Genomic DNA, 22,868 nt, shown 5'->3' with positions numbered 1-22,868 from the left:
TCAAGTACTAACTATTATGTTACTAATAACTAATATGTTACTATTTTCAACAACCTCAATAAAATTTAAAATGTCATATAAATTGATCCAGGCTGTATTAAACTTAAATCATTTGTTAACTGAGTACTGTATGGAAAGTACCATACTAAGTGCTTAAAATAGGCATAGAGCCTTCATCTGACAACATTTGTTAAGAAACACCTGTGTGCAACATGATAAGCAGGGTTGGAAGAGCTGGAAAGATAGATAAGATACAGTTCCTGGACTCATGAAGTTTATAATCTAGTAAAACTGGTAAGAAATGCCCACAAATCAAAAACAGTTAATAGAGGGAATTAATAGAGGGAGCAGAAAGTACTATGAGATTAAATGAGGTAAGAAAAAAATACTTTGAGCATTTCTGATTGCAGCTTAAGTTTGCTTTGTTAATCAGATACTGCCTATTCAGACATAATGCCATTAAATAATAAGTGTATTTTGCACTTATTTGCTCTAATCCATTAAGTGTATCTGATTAGTATCACTAAAAAATAATATTACAATAAAAAACAAAGATAAGCCAGAAGGTCGGAGTTCCAGGCTGTTTTCAGATTTTACCAGCTGTGTGATTGTACCACTGGATCCCTCTAAACAGGAAATGGTAAACCTTTGCTTTAGGGAAATTGCTTGGATTTGGCATGGGGAAAGACTTGAGGAAGGGAGATTCATTAAAAGGCTATTGAAATAACCTATGAGAAAGGTGATGAGACCCTGAACTTGTGTTGGGTTTTGTTAGTAAAGTAAAGGTGATATGTGAGAGGTATTGAGAAGGTAGAAGCAACCAAAGCTGGCAAGAGATAGATAAGTGAGGATGGGGAGTCATACTATGGTTGTAGGCCTGGGTGACAAGGAGGGTGGTGGATAGTACCCACTATATCAATAGAGAAGTTATGGGGATAATAATCTAGTTTATAAATAAGTTTAAATTGTTTGCAGAGGGAGTTGCTTATTTAGAACTAAAGTTTAGGAAAGAGACTTAGGTCAGATAGAAAATATAGACATCCTCTGTACAAAGTTGATACTTGAACCGCTGAAAGCTTGATGAGATTACCACGAAAACTATCATAGAAGAAGGCCTAAAACAGAATCTTAAAGGATACTCACAGTTAGTGGGCATGGATATAGAATCAGATAATGGGACTTAGAAGGTAGTTATACAGATAGAAGGAGAACCAGAAGAGAGTAGTGTCACAAAAGCCTAAGGAGGAGTTATTATCCAGAAGAGAAGGGATTAAATGGTGCCAAATGCTTCCGAGAATCCAAAAAAAGAAAAAGAATCTGGACTTGGAAAAGACCATTAGATTTTGCAGTTAGAACACTGGTAGCTTTGGAGAGATCAGTGTCAACATAATAATGGATTGAGAAGCCAAATTGCACTCTCAATTTTGTAGATTAAGTATGACGAAAAGTACTTGGCTGAGAGAACAGGGATGGGGGGGGCAGGGTTTATAGGCAACCAGAAAAGACTAGCATAATGAGTCAATTAGGGAGGAATAAAATGGCCCACTTGTTCTAATGAGGACCAATTTGTTATTAAATAAAATAAATTTCTAATAGATTCAGTCTACATGACTATGATTTTCTCCAGCTCTGTTCAAAAGAATGTGAAATAGGAAAAAGGGTGGGGGAGAGGGGTCAGTAGGTAAGAAAATAGTGTGGTCCTGAGTTATTTTAAGGGAACTGGTGCCACAGAGAAGACAAAGAACAAAGTTGGTAGTTGTAAAACTTAAAGAAAGATGGAGATGATAAAAGATTATGATAAATAAAGGAATTTCAAAGTTCTTGAATAAGGAAAAGGAACACTTGTAGGTTTTGATAGGATCAAAGCTGTAATCTCTTTGGGTAGCTTAAGTAATTGAGAAAAGTGAGAAGTTAGGGTATTTGAGGGAGTATTGATGTGTTGATGTTCCCTAGTAAGAAGTCCCAGGGTATGGAGGAGAGGACTGGAAGCTAGGCTTATAACTCAAAGAGATAAAAAGGAGAATATCCTCAAGGAGGTCAATGGATAATCATCAAGACCTGAATTGGGGGAACATTTGGATAACAGGAAACAACGAAGAAATTGCTAAGGGAAAGTGGTCAAGAGAGAAGTGGCAATGGAGAGCAAGGATTATTTTGACCAGTAAATTGGGGGTTAAAAGAGCAGCCAGTACATAAAGCATGCTAGGAAGAGGGCTTCCCAATGGGCTTCCTACTCTAGATTCATAGGGAATCCCAATTAATCTCAGAGGTGACCTGACCGCAAAGACAAAGTATTAGGTTTTTATCTTGACCCCAGACCACAACTTGGTAGAAAATCTCCAAAATAAAACTTTGATCAAACTCAGTTCTAGGGTCTCCCAAAGGGAACTAACAGAGTCCCTTCTAGAAAACTATTTAATTTACAACAGAGATATCAGGTATAGAACAGTTATCTATCTCCTCTACCATAGAATAAAAGCTTAAAACATGGAAGACTCATAAGCACACATTAACATATATTTAAAAATATAAAACAATAACCGGTTACATTTGTACCTATTATACACTCATGGAAGGTAAAACAAAAAACAAACAAAAACAAAAAACAAAAAAAACTTTGTGAGACTTTACAATTGATATTTCACCTTTACTTTGGATCTGCACTGCCTAATCAACTCACCAATTCCAAATCTTCCGACCGTTCAGGAGTGTGCCTTTAGTCCCTTGTGGTTCTATATTATCCTATTAATGGTCATTTTCTCTAAGAATAAATGCAGTTGAAAGAATCACTTCCTACTAGGCATTCAGCACTGTCAAGGACCTCTAAATGGCCAAACTCACAAGGGAATTGATATTAAAAAAAACTTCGGTCACAAATCCTTTTTTAGGGAAGGAAACCTAAAACATAAGATGCAGTCTGAGATTTGAAATCTGCTCTCAAGCTGCCCTAAGCAAAGACGCATGTGGCCATAAAATTGACTCCAGGGATAAGGGAGAGACTGACCTCTCCTCCCCACTGGAAGACTGGGCATCCAAATCAAATCTTTATACTTAAAAAAACAGTTTACTCTCTTATAGCACTCTGAGGCGCAGCTTTTCTTTACTCAGTCATCACTTAACTTGAACACAACCCCTCATGATCATAGGGACCTAGAAGGAGTTGCTGTGTTATTCCAAAGCACATATCCTTTAGCAATGGACACAGGGGTGAAGTTGGGATTCAGCCACAGGGCTCTGCTTCAGGACCTAGGGGGCCACATATTGCCTCAAGGCTACAGGTTTCCCACCCCTAGACCAGAAGCTGAGTTCAGACCTGGACATATTAACTGAGTGTCACTAGACAAGTCACTTGAATTCTGTTTGCCTTAGTTTCCTGTAAAGTGGGGGTGATAATAATCAAACCTACCTTCCAAGATTGTCTTGAGGACCAGATGAGACACTGTTTTTAAAGCACTTAGCACATAGTAAGTGCTATACAAGAGTTAGTCATTGTTATTATTATCATTTTAGCATGTGTCCCACAAAAAGAGGTCAAAAGCACGTAACCAGCTCCACCAAAGAAGTCCCAGTAAATCAGATGATATCCCTTTTACAAAGGTCAAAGGCACATAATAATATTTGCCCCCCTGAAGTTGATATGAAATAAATACTTTGAAAGTCTAAGATCATTATGCAGGATAACTCAAAAGTCACAGGGCAGTTAGTTCTAAGCTATTAAATCAGGGAACTACACTAAGACTTTTGCGACACCATATAAATGTGAACTGTTACAATCGTTATTAATATCATTGGTGATGCTGATACTGAGGGTACAAATATAAGCCAAAAGAAATGAAGCCCCCAACAGGGGGACGACAACATGTAAAAGGAAACTGAGAAAGGTGAGGCATGGGAGGACAGATATTCAGGCAAGTGGGTGGTGGTGAATGAAACATACATGGTTTGTGCTTTTTCTCAGGATGGAGGTTTTCACAGGAACTCATCAATGGGAGAAAGACACTGTGAAGGAAAGGAAAACATGGTAGCAGGGTCTAGAGACTCTTTTTGCTACACTCAGGGCAACCTAAGACTTGTAAAGATTTGGGGAAAAAAAGGAAATGAAAATTAGGTATTCTTATCTTGGTAGATAAGTAAGATTTGGGAAGTTATAGTGCTTGTATGTATAGTAGTGCCTCGTGACATTCAACTTACTTTTTTCAAAAGGGAGAATTAGGCCGAGAAGAAAACAGTGTGGATAAAGAGAAATAACATGATTTTCTCCACTCTCTCCAAGCCTTCCACTCAATTTATTCCACTCTTGCACTTTGCCACTTAGGTATTCATTTAGAGGAACTCAATCTTCCCATACTCTCAGCAGTTACCTCCCTACCCCTGTTGGCCCAAGTTACAACTTATCGCAAAGGTGCCAAATAATGAAAGCAAAGATGTTGGTTGAGTGATGGTAACGACCGATAACATGTGGAACTAGTACGCAAGATCTGTGAGGAGGAAAAGAATTTTGATGAGAGCTTTAAAGAGTGATAGAGACAAAATTTGACATCATGGAGAGTGCATTTTAGTCAAGTGGGGTGTCAAATGCAATGCCTTGGAGGCAGAAGTAGATGAAGCATGCGAAAGCAACAGCAAGTATAACCATCTGGTTAAAATAGAAACCAAGGTTGAGGGTGATTTTTCCCCCTTTATTCTTAATTAGGCACAAAAATGACAAAATGAAGCACTTTTCAAGTATCTTAAAACCAAGGAGAACATTCATATCTGGCCACACCAGGACTGACCCTTAAGGAGGAATGAAAGTCTTTGGAAAGGATAATGTCAATATTTGGAAATTCAGTGGGCAAAGGACCAGAGCCCAACCCAGTTAAATCATATATGTTCCCTTGCTAATGTCACTTACTTCTCATGTTGAATAAAGTCTGTGTTCAAATTGAGACATATAAAAGACATGAGACATTTTCAAAGAAAACTGCTAAGAAATGTGAAGCCAAATTACACACTACAGGAAATTCAGTTCCAGCTGCAAGGTAAACTCATTTAATAGCACACCATGCTGTCAAGGTAGTGAAGTTTTAACCATGTTGTAATATGAGAGAGATTAGAATTAAGAGGAAATTGAGCCTCCATTCACTGATGCTGGCTTTTCCTTAATAACCTCTTACAATAGTCTTCTCAATAATTTCTATAGCGTAACTCACCTAAAACATAACTCACACTATTTCTAAGGGACAGTGTAGTATAATGAAGTGTGCAATTAATCTGAAGTCACAGATTCTGGGTTCAAATCCTATTCTTCTTATTACATGGTGTTGGAATAATTACCTCTCTGGACCTCAGTCTCCTCATCTGAAAAATGAAGTTTGAATTAGAGCCTCAGGGCATCCTATAAATTCTATCATCCTATGAAGTGTGACTAAATGAGTTTACCATGGCAGCTGAAACTGAATTTCCTGCTGTGTATAACTTGGCTTCACGTTTCTTCGCAGTTTTCTCTGAAAATATTTCATCTTTTATATGTCTTAACTGAAGCACATAAACTGTATTTTGTATTTAAATGACACTAGTGAGGCAATGTTCTGTTTGGGCAGGCTGGACTCCAGTTCTTTGCTTCTTTAACTTCCAAATCCTAACATTACCTATTCCTCCTGACCATGTCACCCATACCCTACCCTACCCCACCAACAAAACAAAACAAACAAAAAAACCTTCAGGGGTTCTCCGTTGCCTGTAGGATAAAATACAAACCCTTCAATCTAACATTTAAAGTCCTCCACAATCTAATTTCCACCTACCTTTTTTGTTTTATTTCTTTTCCTTTTCACACACTCTCCATTCTGGTCAAACTGTTCTTTTAGCTCTCCCCACATTCATGACTTTAGATCATCCATGTCCCTGCCTCTACCTAAGTGATTCCCTTTGTCTAGAAGGTGCTTACTCCTCACTTCAAATGTATAGAATCCCTAGCTTTCTGAGAAGCACATCTCAGGTGCCACCTTCTAGGTGAGAGCTTTTCAAATTTCCCCTGTTCTGAGTACTTGTTGCTTCTTGAAATGATTTGTGCATCTGTTATATATATTTTGCATCCCAAGAGCTGAGCTGGGTGACTTTGCACATGGAAAGTAAAGGTTCATTGAATTAAATAATTATAGCAAACTCTACTGTGGCTTCAAAATAACAGTAATTTAAAAGAGGATAAGATGCTTTTCCAGGTTATCTTGAGGCTATATGATATAGTGAATAGAGAGGTAGCCAGGAATTCTTGGATTCAAGTTCTGCCTCTAATGCTACTAACTAAATGACTTTGTGGCATTGGGTAAACCATTGAACTTCTCAGTGTATTATTAGGCAACTCTGAGAGTATAAATTGCAGAGGAGACGCTAAGCTTCACCATGGTGTTCCTTATACCCAACTACTAATTTATTACCTAAATCATAGGTCAATACATACCCCTCTCATCTCTTAAGGCTCCCCACTGCTCCTAATTCAGATTCCCAGACCTAAACATCACTGTAGAAATGCCACCATGGTCTGAGCCAGCCACATGATATGGACTGGTCACTCATCAATGGTTTGAGGCCTGACAGCTCCCCTCAACCTGGTTTGGTCCATGTACCATGACAATTTTCCTGGGGCGATCACTGTACGTGCTACAGCTTCTTGCTTTATGCCAATGTTGTGATGTCATCGGTCCTCTTTGAAAACGAAGGATGAACAATTCATTCACAAAAGCCAGAAGAGATGACTTTCTGCTTTAAACCAGCTTTCAGTCAATCCTAGAATTCTGCTGCCTTAAACCAATTTTCAACCAATCCCAGGATTCTGACTGAGAGATGGAGGCCATAAGAAAGTATCATGTTTGATCACTATGATTCCAACCTTAAATATTTCTAAATTCTCCATAGTAAATCTTCTAACGGACTTATTTAATCCAAATTCATCTCAATCCTTCAATCCAGATTCATCTCAATCCTTCTTTAAACTGTTTATATTTTCAACCCATGCATACTTCTGAGAGCAACCAGTAACAGCAATTTACTACCTGTTGTATATATTAAGAATATGTCTATTACATATATTCTATATAAAAAAAATTGATAGGTAACACAGCTTACAAAAGGAAGTGAGGTCAGTGTATACACTGGTGATTCAATTTCTTAAATATTTATTGCATCCTTATTCATCACAAGAGCTTTCAAGACTTGGTTAAAATGCTTCCACCCCACTTTCCAATGATTTTATGCCATGCCTTCTGAAAGCCAATAACCGCTTCTAAACTAGCACATTACTCACAAGAGTGTCCTTAGTATGAGCACAGTGGAATTTTTTTAAAATTCCAAGCCTGTTAATAAGCAACCATTTTATTCAAATTCAAGGTGGTATTTTCATTATTGTTTATGGAGAGGTTCTGTTTTCAGCTAATGGGTGTTTCCTATCTCTTGTCATATCTCTTGGGAAAAAGTAAATTAAACATTAAATCTGTGTTTCTTTTTTATTTTTTGGAGAGTAATATTTCAATGGTAATTCTTCTCTGACATGTAGATTATTCCTGCTTTCTTGAATAATATATTTTCTGTAAAATGGCAAAAATAAAATATGCCAGATATGTAAAAAAAACAAGTAAAATATTAGGTATCTTCTTCTTTGAGTAATTGAAATTGCAGCCTTAGTCCTGCTAAAAAGGCAGTATTGCCATTGGTTTCAAAGGATGTCAAGGTTAGCAGATCTTATTTTTAATATTGTGCATTCAACTGGCTTCATGAATGATATTTGGAAAAATCATTTAATTTCACCATCTGTACCATGCTACCATTATGTACATTTTGTCATATGTAGTTATAAATAAGCAGAAAATAGATTAATAATAAACCTCCATACATTTATCTATATATTTTAATAACAAATTCATAGAATGTATTATAATTCAAGCCAAAAGTGACTATTTGCTAAACTACAAAGTAACTAACTTAGTAACTATAATATATGAAACCTTACCAAGCAAGCACATGGAAAGAAAAATCTTATTTTGAACCTTAAAATGTAATCAATATAATATAAAAGTGAAGTTGTTGAGTTAATAAACTATTTGAGAGGCATCATGAGATAGTGGATAGATTTCCCCTTGGAACCAGGAAGACTTGGTTTTGAACCCTGCCTCTGACATGGACTGGAATTTTGATCCCAGGAAAATCACAACTTCATGGTGCTTACTTACATGACTCTTTAAGACTACAAGTTCCAGGGAAGATACCTTCATTGACAAAGAGAATTATCTGGGAGTTACCTATTATATTATAATAAATTATTTTAATTTATTTTAAAATATTAAATAAAAGCATAAGTTAAAAAAAACATAAGGTTTTATTCATTTAATTTTGGTTTAGATGAAATTTTGGTCAGAACTAAATTTAATTTTGGTCCATACTAATTCTTTGGTATAGAGAACTTCCAGAGTGGAAGCAACTTCTATCAGTATGAATGTGCAACTAAATTAATCCATTCCCAGTCTTAGAGAACTACTTGAGGTTTTGCGAACTTCAACTCCCTCTCTAGGGTAAAATATCCAGTCTGTTTTTGAGGCTGGACTTGAATCCAGTTCTTCCTAAATCCAAGACTGGCTCTCAACCCACTATGCCATGCTATCTATTGAGAGTTCAATTTATTTGTTCAATATTAAGTTCAATTTTTAAAATGTTCCTTAGCATTTCGACCTTGCTAAAGCAGATACTATCTTCCAAAGTATAATCAAATTAGTTAGATTTCAGTTAGACAAATATTTATATTGGACTGTAATACATACATATTTGTAGATATGTATGTACAGAATTAGCTTGCTATGTGCTATAAAATTTAAATAATTCATATCAATGATTTTGAAAATCATTACTATTAAGCTCCATCAGCATGAAAATGATAGGTATGCATTTTCTATAGCAAGATACTTCTACAGAATAAAAATAGCATTAACCCCTATTTCCATAGCACACTAGCACCATAGACCTTAGAGACCATCTAGAAAGGACCTTAGAGACCATCCAAAGTGACCTCCTCAGTTTACAGATAAAGCAACAGAGGTTGAAGGAGGAAGTTGAGAGAAACAGAGAAAGACAAGGAATATACACACAGTGCTGTGACTTAAAATCCATGTTTCATGAACTACATTCATTCTACTCCATTTATTATTTTTTTAAAGCCTAGAATCCATTAGATAAAAGTAGAGCAACTAACTCATTTACTTGTCTTAATATGCATAGGCTACTTGATGTTAGATTACCAAATAAAGTTAATAATTCTACCCTTACTTCACACAAGATTTTTAAGTTTTCAGTTCATCCCTTATCTACTTCACAGGATTATTGTGAGAATCAAATGAGACAGCGGACAAAAAGCACTTTACCATGCTCTATTTAAATGTCAATTACTATCATACGGACAATGTTTATATGTGCATATATATATACATATTTATGCATCTATGAAAACCTAGTCAATATATAAATAACACAACTCTTTGTATGCATGTATATCTTTAAATTATTTCGAATAAGGAACGTTTTATCTCTATATCCTTAGCACCTACCACAGTACCTAATGAACCTTTATTGAATTAAAGTATTTCATAATCACTTTGCTCCTTAAAATTAAATTTTTGTTATGGCTGTTAATAATTTGCTTGTTAATTCATTTCAGGAAGTATTTATTAAGCAGTTATATATGTGTGTTTGTGTGTGTGTGTATATATATATATATATATATACACACACACACAAAACACACTATTAGGCCCTCTGAATAAAATGACATGACAGAACATGATCTTAAGTAGTTTTTTTTTTTACCTGAAAGACATGTATGACTATATAACAGAAAGGAAAGGGAGATTAGTCCTTAGGTGCAGTCCAGGTAATGGTCTATGAAAAATTTGCAGAGGAAATTTCTCTTTTAGCTGAGGAGGTCAGGAAAACTTTCATGGAGAAACTGGAACTTGATATTGAAATGATGGAAGGAAGGAACTTGAAACAGAAAATCTAGGCATGGGCAATTGGGTTTCAGTGTCATTATGAAAAATAAGATTGCTGTGTCATTGAACAGTTAAATCTACTTGTTCAATGATTGAGCTGATATGATTAAACAGTCTGCAAATATTTGACAGAATGAGGCTTTCATTTTATTCCTTTTGTACTTCATATCTATGTCCAATTTCCCAAAGCAAAAGAGCAAGATCTCCAAAAATGAAAACAAAGCTTAAAATTCCCATGAAAGACAAATGCTATATTAAATAACTCACCCTTGTCATTCTCCTCCATGTCTGACTTAATCATATGAAATTCGTGCACTATTAACATTTCAATGCCTAGAAACATTTCTAGGGTTAAGATAGAAAACTAAATAAGTTGAAAGCTGAAATCTGATGCCTTCTGTTTCTATGATATTGGAGGAGAATCAAATGCTAAATACATCCTTTAGCAATGTGATATATCCAACAAAAAGATGGATATCATGAATCTTTGTTGTTACAAAAGGAAGCAATTTATTTAACTTTCTTCCATTTTTTCTGGTTTATTAGCCTCATTTCATTTCCATAAATTAACCTACTACAAGAGGAAATGATTAATTGAAGATTGCTTCCTCAAAAACATTATTTCTTTTCATTAACAGCTGCAACATATTGCAACATTGTGTTCTCCAAACATACTGTAGTTATTTAAAAAGAAACCTAATGTTTTCTTGCTCTCAAACATTTTTCTCTAACTATTCTGATTGCAGAACCCATGAGGAATCATTATGCCAATTTTAAAACTACACCCCTCTTGTCTATTGGTATAATTTTCATCGTAAAAGTTTGCATCCAAAATGGATTTCTTCTAAGTGTGAAATATATTTCTCAGTGGATGACTGAGAGGGGTTGTGGAATTTCCTTCCTTAGAAATCTTTACAAATTGGGCAGCTGCCCATTGGCAAGGAGATGGCTTAATACTACTCTTTCCTAGAGACAGGAAAATAGATTTGAATAATAGCTTTAGGATCCTTTCTATCACTCATTCATGCTGTATACCTAGGAAGTATTTCTGAGATTATGTAATATAAAAGATCACTAGTGCCTAAGATGATTCAGTCACTTGGCTAATTACTCCGCCCCTAATCCCACACATAGTTGTCAGGGCATTATTTTGGAATTGTATGGATATAGCCTAAGTAAGAGTTAACCAATTGATCTTGTTTGAAACTCTCAAGAAAATGTGCTTACTGGATATTTGCTGAAAACCTATTGCATGTCAGCATGAATATTGTCCTCTGACTATATATTTCTAAAGTGGCATAAGGGGATAGAGAGCTTCTGATCAAATATTTCTAAGGTGGCATATGTGGCAAAACTACTACACCCCTGAGATATTAAAACTCCATCATGGTGGCGGGGAGAAAGAACTGGCATTGTCCCACTGTCTTAAAATACACACTGGTTCTGTTACCCTGGTTAAGTCACTTATATTCTCAGATAGCTAATCATGGAGTGAAGATGCTGACCTGCATATTAGCTGTGTGACCCTGGGCAAGTCTTTTAACCCTGTGTTTGCCTTAGTCTCCTCACCTGTAAAGTGAGCTGGAGAAGGAAATGGCAAATCACTCCAGTATCTTTGCCAAGAAAACCCTAAATGAGGTCACAAAGAATCAGATACAACTGAAAATCACTGAATAAATCTGTAGAGTGTTTCCTCATCTAGAAGTTGCCAGGATCAACAAAATCACAGCTCACTCTCTCTGATCTCTAATTGTACCATATAATAGTGAGGGGTGCTGTAACTCACCGTTTCCAAGACACAGGCTCATGTAGCTTCTGACTAATGGGGCGTAGATTAGCACATAGCTTTTCTGGCCCCTCCAAGTCTGCTGCTCCCCTTCTGCAATGATGGTGGAGGACATGCTAAGAAAGGCAAAAGGAATGCTAAGAATCACAGTGTTCAGACCACCTTTAAACATTAATTGAGTTGTTGGCACTCAATGTAAGATCTTTGTCCAGCAACCAAGGAAAAAAGACATTCGTGGAGAAACTGAACCACTTTCAAAATGACAGTGTTACTATAAAGGAAATTAGAATGCCTTACTTTTTTTGGATTGCCTTTCTTCCACTCAGCATGTTTTTTGTATGTACATGGTTCTTTACATTTTCTCTATTTGAATACAAATTCTTTGAGGGCTGAGACTATTTTTTTTCCTTTCTTTGTATCCACCGCATTTAGCACAATGCCCATCACATAGTAAGCACTTAATACATGTTTTTTGACTAACTGAATTAGTCAGAAGACTACAAGCAGTTATAGTGAGTAGAAAGCTAAGTTACTGGTTCTGTTAGAAAGAGTTAAATAAAAGAGTTGTTATTATTGGTTTCATCATGAACTCAAAGGGAACAAGAGACCTCATCCTATGAAACACTTGTTTATTTTACTTTAGAATGTTCATGATGAACATAAACTGATGATCATGAATATTACAGCCTTTACATTAGCCTCTGCCGAAGATTAAGTAGTAGGAAAAGCATATAAACAACTTGATACAACTCTGAGCAAGTCAACATTCGCTGTTAATACTTGCGAACTCTGGCATAAAGTTGGGTACTGGGACAAATAGTACTGTTAGAAATTGTTAGAAAATATGCTGAGGGATCAGGAAATGAAAGGGGCCAAGGGTTTAATATACTATGCACCGAATAACACAATGAAACAGTGAAAATGATTACGACTTAAAATACAACTCACTTTGTATAGATTGTTGACTGGTTAGAGAAATAATCAAAATCTGCCAAATCAAAAGAAAGGTTAAGATAAGAATGCCACTCCTCTTGGCTCCATGTGCTTTTGGGGGGGACTGTTCCCCTTATTCCTGGAACACTCCCTCTTCTGCTCAAACTACTGACTTCTCTGATTTCTTTTTGGTCCCAAATAAAAACTCATCTTTTACTGGAAGCCGTCCCTAACTCGTCTTTATTCTGCTTCCTTCCCTCTGTTAATTTTCCTATTTATACTGTATATAGTTTGTTTGTAGTTTGTGTGTGTGTGTGTGTGTATTGTCTCCCCTACTAGATTGTAAGATCCTTGAAGGCAGGGACTCTCTTTTACCTCTTTTTGTATCCGCAGTACTTAATACCTTGCATATAATAGGTACTTAATATATATTTATTGATCATTGATTGATAAGACACTAAGTGAAGCTACAGATGATCCAAATGACCTGTTACCAGTTGTAAAAATGGGAAGTAGTTTTTTAGAGAAGTTTAACAAACACAGAATGGTTGTGAATATAAAGAAGTCAGAAACTTCTTTGGCCAGCAAACACTCTATATCCTTGCAGGCAAATGAACTTGGCAGCCATGACCAACATTGGGTTATAGTGAAAATTTATTTGCAGACCTTAAGGAAGATTGGGAATAGTATTATCTCACACAAGGAATCACTTAGATTTTAGCCTAACTCTTCATAGACTCCCTGAGGACCTGGCCCAAAGGGCTCATTTCTCTTTCTGGCTCTGGCTCCACCTCACTGCTTTAATCCAGGGAAATTTCCTGAACAGTACTTAGGAATAAGTCATGTCTAGGAAACTCTTCTAACTCCCTAATAGGTATTTCACAGATCAAATCCATTGAGCTCTCAGGATCTTTATGGAGGCACTGATAGAAAGACATCTTTTGATAACATCTATTTCTTGATTTTTGATAACATCTATTGAGCTAGAAGATCCTGAGAGCATTTTTAATAGAACTCCCTACCCATATATATTTTTAGTGCTCTGGTAAAATAGTCACATTGAGAATGACAGTAGAACCACTACTTTGGACTCTGCCACTATACACCTACTGGATAAAGTAATATCAGTAGCATTAAGAAGATGAACCTGGAAGAGCACCTAGTCTAGGAATGAAAATGCCAAAAGATGATGTGCCATATACAGTTTTCAAACAATTTATTCATAGTAATGTTTCATAGGTCTTACTTTTTTTCTCATGTGTTAGATTTGTTATATAATAAAGGGTCAGATAAATATTAAAGGAACTTCACATTTTGGAGAGACAAATTTTTTTGTTGTTGTTTCAGTTTGTTTTTGGAGGGGGCAAAGCAAGGCAATTGGAATTAAGTGACTTCCCCAAGGTCACACAGCTAGTAAGTGTCAAGTACCTGAGGTCAGATTTGAATTCAGGTCCTCCTGACTCCAGGGCTGGTGCTGTATTCGCTGCGCTACCTAGCTACCCTGAGAAAGATTTATTTGTAAAGTATACAAGTTGAAGTCAGGGAGAAAAAACAAATTAGGACCATTGTTTTATTTAAGACTATCAGCAACTTGACATAATCCATAGAGTGCTAGACTTGGAAATCAAGAGATCTGGGTTTGAATCTCAGCTTGGGTTCTTACCTGCTTTGTAATCCTAAATAACTCACCCAAATTTTTTTAGAATTTTAGTTTCTGCCTTATTATGGGAGTAGTAATGCTTGGATAACTTCCTCCCAAAGATGTTGTGAAGAAAGTGCTTTGTGAAACTTAGGACACTATATAGATGTGAGTATTCTACGTAATATGTTGAAAAGTAGAGGATGAAGGATAATGGAGGTGATCCTTTTAGGGAAGCTTTACACTCAGTATGAGAACTTTAAATCTGATAAGAACCATAATAGGGAACTGATGAGAGAGTAACTGCCAAAATTAGACAAGAAAATATTATTTTATTATTAAGAGCTTACCTGCAGGGGAGATAGTAAATATTTCTTTCATATTTTTGCAAAGTCAGCTTGTCTTGCATGTAAAAATATTTTGACTGTTTTTTAGTTAAATTAACCAGGTGCAGATTTTATGGAATATTCTAATGGAAACAGAATTGTACAAGATTATAAAAAGGGCCTTTTTCCAAATGAGTTTTACAAAGCATCTCCCCATATGATACTGTTGATCTTAAATGTGTTTCATTTACCATACTGAAGGAGGTTATGTCAAGGGTAAAATAACAGAACCTTTCTTAGGAAACTGGTTTTCCTCATCCTCTACTTCTATTATGTATTATTTGAATATCTTTTTTGGGTTCTTTTTTCTAGTTCACTAATTCCTCAGTATAATAAAAGATGGAATATTTATATCCAGTTCCAATGGAGAGTTGTCACATCATAACAGTACCGCTCTTTTGAAGTGTCCAAAGACTTTTCCTCATTTGGCCTCCCAACAAACCTATGATATATTTAAACGCAATTCTTATATTTTATAAACTTCCTGACAGCCCCATACCACCTCTTGTTTAGCAAATAAAGTTGCAATAGAACTAGATCAAATCCCTTCTCATGTGATTAAATACCTTCTGGTCAGTCACTTCTCAATATCATATTGAAAGTAATTTCATATATTTATTTCTTGTGGCTTGTTTAGATAGTTTTATTCTACACAGCATTGTGTTAATGAAATGTTACTTTCTAGCCTCTGTGCTTCTGCCTTTGTGCTTTATATAACCCAAACAAAACTGATTTTGTCTTCATAAGTAGGAAGCTCAATTTTCAGATCTTTACTACTATATGCTGTATGCTTTATTTTCACTGCTACTCTCAATCAGTTTGAAATATACAAGTTTGACAGTGAAAAGTGATTTTTCTGAAGAAGTAAATGCATTTGGAAATTGAGGGTCTTTTTTCTTACTTCTCATTTCATTTTTCTTTTTATAAACTGACAGATAACTACAATGGCCACGGTTTTGAAGAAAAAATCATCTATGGAGTAGAAAACAGTAGCACATTCTTGGAGTGCAGCCCCAAGTCTCAACGTGCTCTAGTGTATTGGCAATTCCAGAGGCAAAATGAGGAACGGAAAGAAGAGGTACAAGAATATAAAAGATTTTATTCTTCAACATAACTTTTACTATTAAAGTCTTCCTTAATGATTTCCCTTCATTTGTCATAATGGAGGAATCTATCTAGCCTTTTCCTTTTACCTTTTGAAAAGTTTTAGAACTATCATAGATGGCCCATTTTCAGTCATCAATTAACCAGTCAAAAAGCATTTAATAACTACTTACTATATGAAAAGCACTGTGCTAACTTGGAGGAATACAAAGAAAAAACAATAACAGTCCTTTCCCTTTCCTCATAAAGCTTACATTTGAATGGAAACAGAAATTAATGTACATGAATTGGTAAAGATAGGATGCATACTTAGTCGGTGGAAGGTTGCCTCAGAAGGAAAGATAATAACAGCTGAAGCAGTCAAGGAAAGCCTTTCTGAACTGATTGGGACTTGAGTTCATCCTTGAAGAAAACCAGGTCTTTTAAGAAGGGGAGGTGAAAAAGGAGAACATTCTAGAAATGGGGGGGGGGTAGTCGATGCAATGGTACAAGGATGGGAGATGGAGCATCATGTGCGAAGACTAGCGAGAAGGTCAGCATGGCTAGAGTAGCATTTTTGAAAGAGATTAATATGTAAAAAGACTAGAAAATAAGAAGGGAGAAAATTGTCAAGAGTCTTAAATGCCAAATGGGAGATAATACAGGTATAATGGCGAGCTAGCTACCTTTCTGCTGAGGCCAAAACTCTGACAAGCTTCATTAATTCTTCTCCTTTACCTGCCTCTAGTGGTTGCTCAGGGTTTATTGGTTCCTAACCTTCACTTCATCTTGGCTTGTTGTTGATTACAATCATGTTGATTTTGGCTGTGGTCTAAAATTTCCCCAGAGAAGAAGGGGAAATATGAAAGCTACCTATTGTACAAACATGAATCAGGTATGGAACCAAGAGTTTATTATACACACACACACACACACACACACACACACAGAGTAATCATAGAAAATTAATATTGAACCTACTGATTTATCTTTGCTTGCACAATCAGAAAATTCACAAGAATATTTTCCCTTAATGTAACTAATTCATTGTTAGTTTTTGTTCACAGTTATCCCCTAGAACAAAATGTAATATTAATATCCCCTCTCTCCATTATATATTTTGTACAACATGTATCCCACTTATTTAAAGTTTCTATTCATAATCATTGTATAAGAAATTTGGTTGTTCAAGCATATGTTTATTCTGTGCAATTCTTCCTTTGATCATGATTTTTCCTTTGAGATAGAAAGGTAACATAGGTTGTATTCTTCAAATGAAAACACACTATGCAAATGCAGAAGCTGATATCATTTGACTATGTCATTAAGATCTAATATATCTCCAGATTATTCTGTTGAACTTTTGATTAAGAGAGAAACACAGTTGAACAAGCATCTGTTGTATTAGATAATGCAAAGACACCAGTTCAGGAAAATCAAACACATTTATTTAATTAACAGAAGTCTTGTGAGCAGACCATGAACATTTCTGTCTTTATAAATTAGAGTTTCCAAAAGAAAGGTCAGGGAATGTGCTAGGCTTTCAAAAAGTTTTGGAAAAAAATTCACTATCACTAACCAAATGATTTCACTGATGTTAAAATGTATTATGATGAAAAATTCTTTAAAAGGGTGATTGAGCTGTAGAAATATAATCACACAATAGAGGCAAACTATAGAATGAAAATAATTGCCCCATCTCCTCACCAAAGTATCATGCAGAGTCTTTTAGTCTGTACTACGTATGTTAGGTAGATGATATATTAAGTAAATGTTAATATTGATTTTATATCTATGAATTGAATAAATTATTAATATAAAATAGATAAGTGATTTGCTCAAAATTGCATATTGATAATTAGAATTATTGCCAAAACAAATGTTTAACTGATGAAATAGTTTTTATAATATTATTATGTCAATAATAATAAAATCTACCCAATATGGTTTATCCTCTGTTGGCTCAGCTCTGACTTCCTCAATTATTGAAGTATTTCTTTCAGTCTCTCTTATTACAAGTCTGTTGCTGTGCAGGTTTTGCCAAAACGTGATCTACAGTATCACTGTCCTGTTTCTAAACTAAACTTTCAACATCACCCCTCACAAAATGATATTTTTTCCCATTAACATTGTTTTAGGAAAACAAGATTTTTGATTCTTTCACTTATTATTTTGACTGTAAAAAGTGTTATTTTACAAAAAAAAACTTTTATATAATTATAAATATAAAATTAAAAAAACTTTTACAAAATACAACTACACTTCATATTGATTAAAAATCCCCATTTGTACTGGATGATAATAATTTCCTTATTTTATTCTATAGAAGTGCCAAATATTACTGTATACCATTTCCATTGAGATATAAATTATAATGGTTATAAATTTTTCCCCTAAATATAAACCAAAATTCTAATATCATGGTATGCTTAATGAAAAAAATAATTTGAAATACCATAGATGAAATTGAAAATGCCTCTATTTTTTTTCCTCTCACACATCAGATCAGAGTGGATGACCGTATCATCAAAACTGAACAAGGCCTTTTGCTACGTAGTCTACAAAGGAAAGATTCGGGAGCTTATCTCTGTCATGCTGTGGAACATGGCTTCATGCAAACTCTTCTTAAGGTGACCTTGGAAGTCATTGACACAGATCACTTAGAAGAGCTTCTTCATAAAGATGATGATGGTGATAGTTCTAAGACCAAGGATATTTCAAATAGCATGACTCCTAATCAGAAGGTCTGGTATAGAGACTTCATGCAACTCATCAACCATCCCAACCTCAATACAATGGATGAGTTCTGTGAACAAGTTTGGAAAAGGGACCGAAAACAACGTAGACAGAGGCCGGGCAATTCTCAGGCGAATAGTAATAAATGGAAACACCTACAAGAAAATAAGAAAGGTAGAAATAGGAGGACCCACGAATTTGAGAGGGCACCCAGGAGTGTTTGAACTGCATTACCTCTGGAACCTCACCTAAGTAGAAACTTGTTTAGACAGATAACTGGAAAAAATGCAATATACATGAACTTTCTCATGGCATTATGTGGATGTTTACAAAAGTGGGAAGTCCAACTGATTTCCACCAAGTATAAATTAAGTCCATGACTAACTTTCCTAACAGACTCCTTTCCTAATACCAACATATAATGGAGATTCAAAGATGAACATAGATATTCAATTTAGCTGACAATGTTTCCTACAAAAATTCCATTGTACAGGTTTTGCTTTCTTTGCCTGAGACTTAAAAATGTCATTTGCCATACTGTTCCGTAAAAGAAGGAAAACTGACATCAGCAATGCCATTTTTATTGAACTAAGCATTTAAAAAAACCTGCATGGATTTACAAAGCTGATTAAAATTCGAAAATTGGTTGGACACAAGGATAATTTTTATCTACCAAAACTCTTGTTTATACATACTGAAGAAGTAAAATGACACCGAATGAAATGGTCTATGGAAACATAAAAAGTATAAACCACACATCATCCAGAAAGAAAGTGAAATACACTGATCTACTACTGATGTCTTCTTTCAGCTTTGATCTAAAGATGTATTTTATTAAACTATAATTTAAATGTACCATGACAAATATGCAGTAAAACTTAGCTCTTTTCTAAACTAGAATAGGCTTTTGTCTTACAAATATTGTACTTTCTAATTATTGTTTTAAAATTCCAATTGTGTGCTGCTTTTTTTTGCTCATTTGGAAAATTTTCAGCCAAGTCACAGAGACAGCCCATATGTTTTATATGGAATATAAATTAAACAGTTAATCCCTAAAACCCAAGGATAAAGTATGCCTTAGTTCTCTATAGAAAGGAAAAGAACAGAAGTCTTTTGCTCCCTCCCCACCCTAATTATTACCTTTAATAAATTTAAACTGTGTAATTTCCTGACTCTTCCCACATACACAAAATATAAAAATCAAGAAATTTGGTAAAAAAAAGTATCTCAATTGTTTATTACAGACCAGTGAAGAGTAAATGAAGTACATTTTACCTAAAAATGGTAACCACTATCTCTGGTTAATTGAACCAAAAAAGTATTCTTTTAATTATGTCTGTAAAGGTAGAAAATCCACACAAAATAGTTTGCACACATCAAAGATTCGTCTCTTGGTTTCAGTGGGAGTCAAATAGAAAAGCTATGAAAAGGTGACAAAACTACATTACAAGATCATAGGTTCTCAAACAAGGTTATGAAGTAATAGTGCCTAACTCATTTGAGACCCATCATACCAGCAATGCCTAACTATCCATAATTCACATCTCTTGGGAGTAATTGTTTCTCTGTAATGAGCATGCCTCTAAATTTCAACAGGACTTACTTTTGCACATAACAGAGTTGGAGATATCACCTTTTTTGAAACATGAAAATACTGATTTCCTAAAATAGCTTTGTGAAAGGGCATCCAGAGTCAAGAGTTTGTTTACCACATTGTCTTATCATTCATTATTCACTGGGAATTGTGCTTAAGATTCATCAAACCATCAGCTGTAGAAAACTATTTTTTTATATCATTGCCTTTTCTGGGAGATCTATCCCTAGGCCTTTTACAATTTGCAATAAGGAGAAAAATGCTAATTAATGAAGTGACATCAGAGTTGTAACTACAGTAGTTTTGGGATTCTAATTAACTTGTCACGAATTTCTCACTTCAGAATACAGTGAATTTAATAAGTCCTCAGAAGCTGAAATATTTCACAGGCTGAAGCCAAGGTTTCAGTCTTCATGATTACTTTGAATGATCAGTTGGGTGGCCTGTGTTTTTCCAAAAAAGCTAAAAAAATAGTTTGAGTTCAACTGGAAATCTTCGTTGATTAATATGATGTCAGTGTGCCATTTCACAATTATAGAAAATCTTGTATGAATTACAAATAAAAGAACAAAGAAGGCTTTAGAAAATAGGTCATTCTAGCATTTTTTCATAAAATATCTCAAATGTACTATAAAGGTAGTATTGAATTTCAGCCTTAATTTGGACATCTTGAAGTTGAAAAGAATTTCTTTGCTATAACAGAAGTATCCAATGTCTTATTAGTTTTCAAACTAGAGGCTGTGAAGGACTAAAGATTGTGTGATAACTCCAGGGATGCCCTCCAATTTTGGAGTGCATTTTGATGTCATTAGGCTACTATTTGGAAGAAAGGCTACACTTTGATAAAATATTGGCTGGCTTGACTCAATAAACCATTAGTTTTAGGATTTCATGTTTTCTACATATGTTATACAGGTAAATAATTCATTTTATAGTCAAAATCTTCTGCCAAAGTGTATTGAGAGAAGACAGTTTGCATACGCAAAAAAAGTAACTAAATTGTTTCAATAGCCTTCCATTTGCATATTCATGGATCATTGGAAATGAAATATGCTTTAAAATCTCATAGAAACTATGAGGTTCAAAAGAAACATGATAAAACTATAAAGGTAGAGAAAATGTGCATCACTGCAGAGCAAAGTTACACCTTCCTCACCTGACTGAAGTCAAAGTGTAAAAAAAGGTAAAATGCATGTGAATGCACATTAAATGATCATTTTATGTATTATTTAGTGGATTTCAATGGTATGTGCTAAATAGTTCAGTTTTTGCTACCTACACATTAGCCAAAAGAGATGTAAATACTTTTTAATAGAAAAGAGGGTACACTGTAAAGTACTGCTATCTATAGGTACTCCATTTCAATGTGTTCAACATGATTCTAAAATGCCAGGTTTCACCATGCAGGTGATAAGGTGGTTTATGTGCTATTTAAGGGCAGGAGGTGTGTGCCCATTCACTAAGCATGTTCTTTGCCAGGTAGTAAAATGTTCCATCTCTGTATTTATCACTGCATTTCAGATGGGAACTAGAGAACTGGAGACAAAATGTAAATGAAACTGCTGCTGTAAATTATTTCTTTTAGCATGTATTCAGTTGTTAAATACACATTTCTTCAAAATATTGGAATTTGGATGTCTTTACTCTTCCCACCAGCATCTAGTGTCAGAGAAGATGAGCTGGAAGGGTCTTTGGGATCAAGACTAACGATGCTGAAGAAATCAGCACATTGACTTCCCTCAGTGTAGTTATACTTGAGAGATGCTCATTGTGATAATGTGACATGTGTGTATTTTTTTCTTAACTAAAATGATACTAATTTAAATTCACCATCTATCATATAATATACGTTTGAAATTCTATGAAGATTTTTAATAACAGTCATGAACAATTTTTGTTTACTAGAGTCTTTACAAAGATACAGTATATTGAAACATCCTATCCCTCATTTTCATATGTGGCTACTAAGTGTGCAATAATTATCATTATTTTTTAAGCGTACCTTTAAAATATAATCTTGTTTAAACACAAAGAATATCTTAGGACAAAAGTGGGTAAAATTTGATTATGGTTTAATGAAAAAAAATCATCTGGGTTCAAACAATATGTAAAACATTATACATATATGTATATACCACATACATATACAAACACAAACATATATACACATTCTTAAAGTAACTGGTATGACAATTCTTCCAAAGTTGGAGTAATATCAGACAGATATAAAATGGTTTTCTTATTAAAAAAAACATAAATAATTTTTATTTTTACCCTTACATCATGAAAAGAGACTACATAATGTACTGGGAAAAGCATTATATTTCACATCAAAAGACCTAGGGTCAAATCCTAGCTTTTATATATAAACTATGTGAAACTGGGGAAGTGTCAAGGTCATAGTATTCCCATTTGTAAAATGAGAGAGTTGACTAAATCATCTCTAAGGTTCCTTTTTAGCTCTACATCTATGATTGTAAATAATCATTTTAACCAATTTATATTTGATAATACACATTTATGTACTTCAGAGATTCCTCAAAGTAATTACATAAGCATTAATTCATTTGGATAATGTATTTTCATATAATAGCTGATCAAATAAAGTTGGAGGCAGAAGTAGTTTATTGAATTAAGCAGTTCAAGGAGAGAGGAGAGATAAAAAAGAAGAAACCACAGTTTGGACATTCATTTTTGC

At 34.7% G+C, this 22,868-nt stretch overlaps 1 protein-coding gene across 1 annotated transcript in view; it reads left to right on the top strand.

Annotated features, from left to right (window-relative positions):
- Positions 1–21,791, top strand: part of SEMA3A (semaphorin 3A) — a 524,728-nt gene extending 502,937 nt beyond the window's left edge. Inside the window, 2 exon segments of the mRNA XM_072653227.1 lie at positions 15,693–15,835; positions 18,345–21,791. Coding sequence (XP_072509328.1) covers positions 15,693–15,835; positions 18,345–18,800 — 599 coding nt within the window. The 3' untranslated portion in view covers positions 18,801–21,791.
- The last annotated feature ends 1,077 nt before the right edge of the window (positions 21,792–22,868 follow it).

Source organism: Notamacropus eugenii, chromosome 3, assembly GCF_028372415.1.
Source record: "Notamacropus eugenii isolate mMacEug1 chromosome 3, mMacEug1.pri_v2, whole genome shotgun sequence".
Taxonomy (NCBI): Eukaryota; Metazoa; Chordata; class Mammalia; order Diprotodontia; family Macropodidae; genus Notamacropus; species Notamacropus eugenii.
Note: the sequence above shows the minus strand (reverse complement) of the source record. Positions and strands in the feature narration are given on the sequence as shown.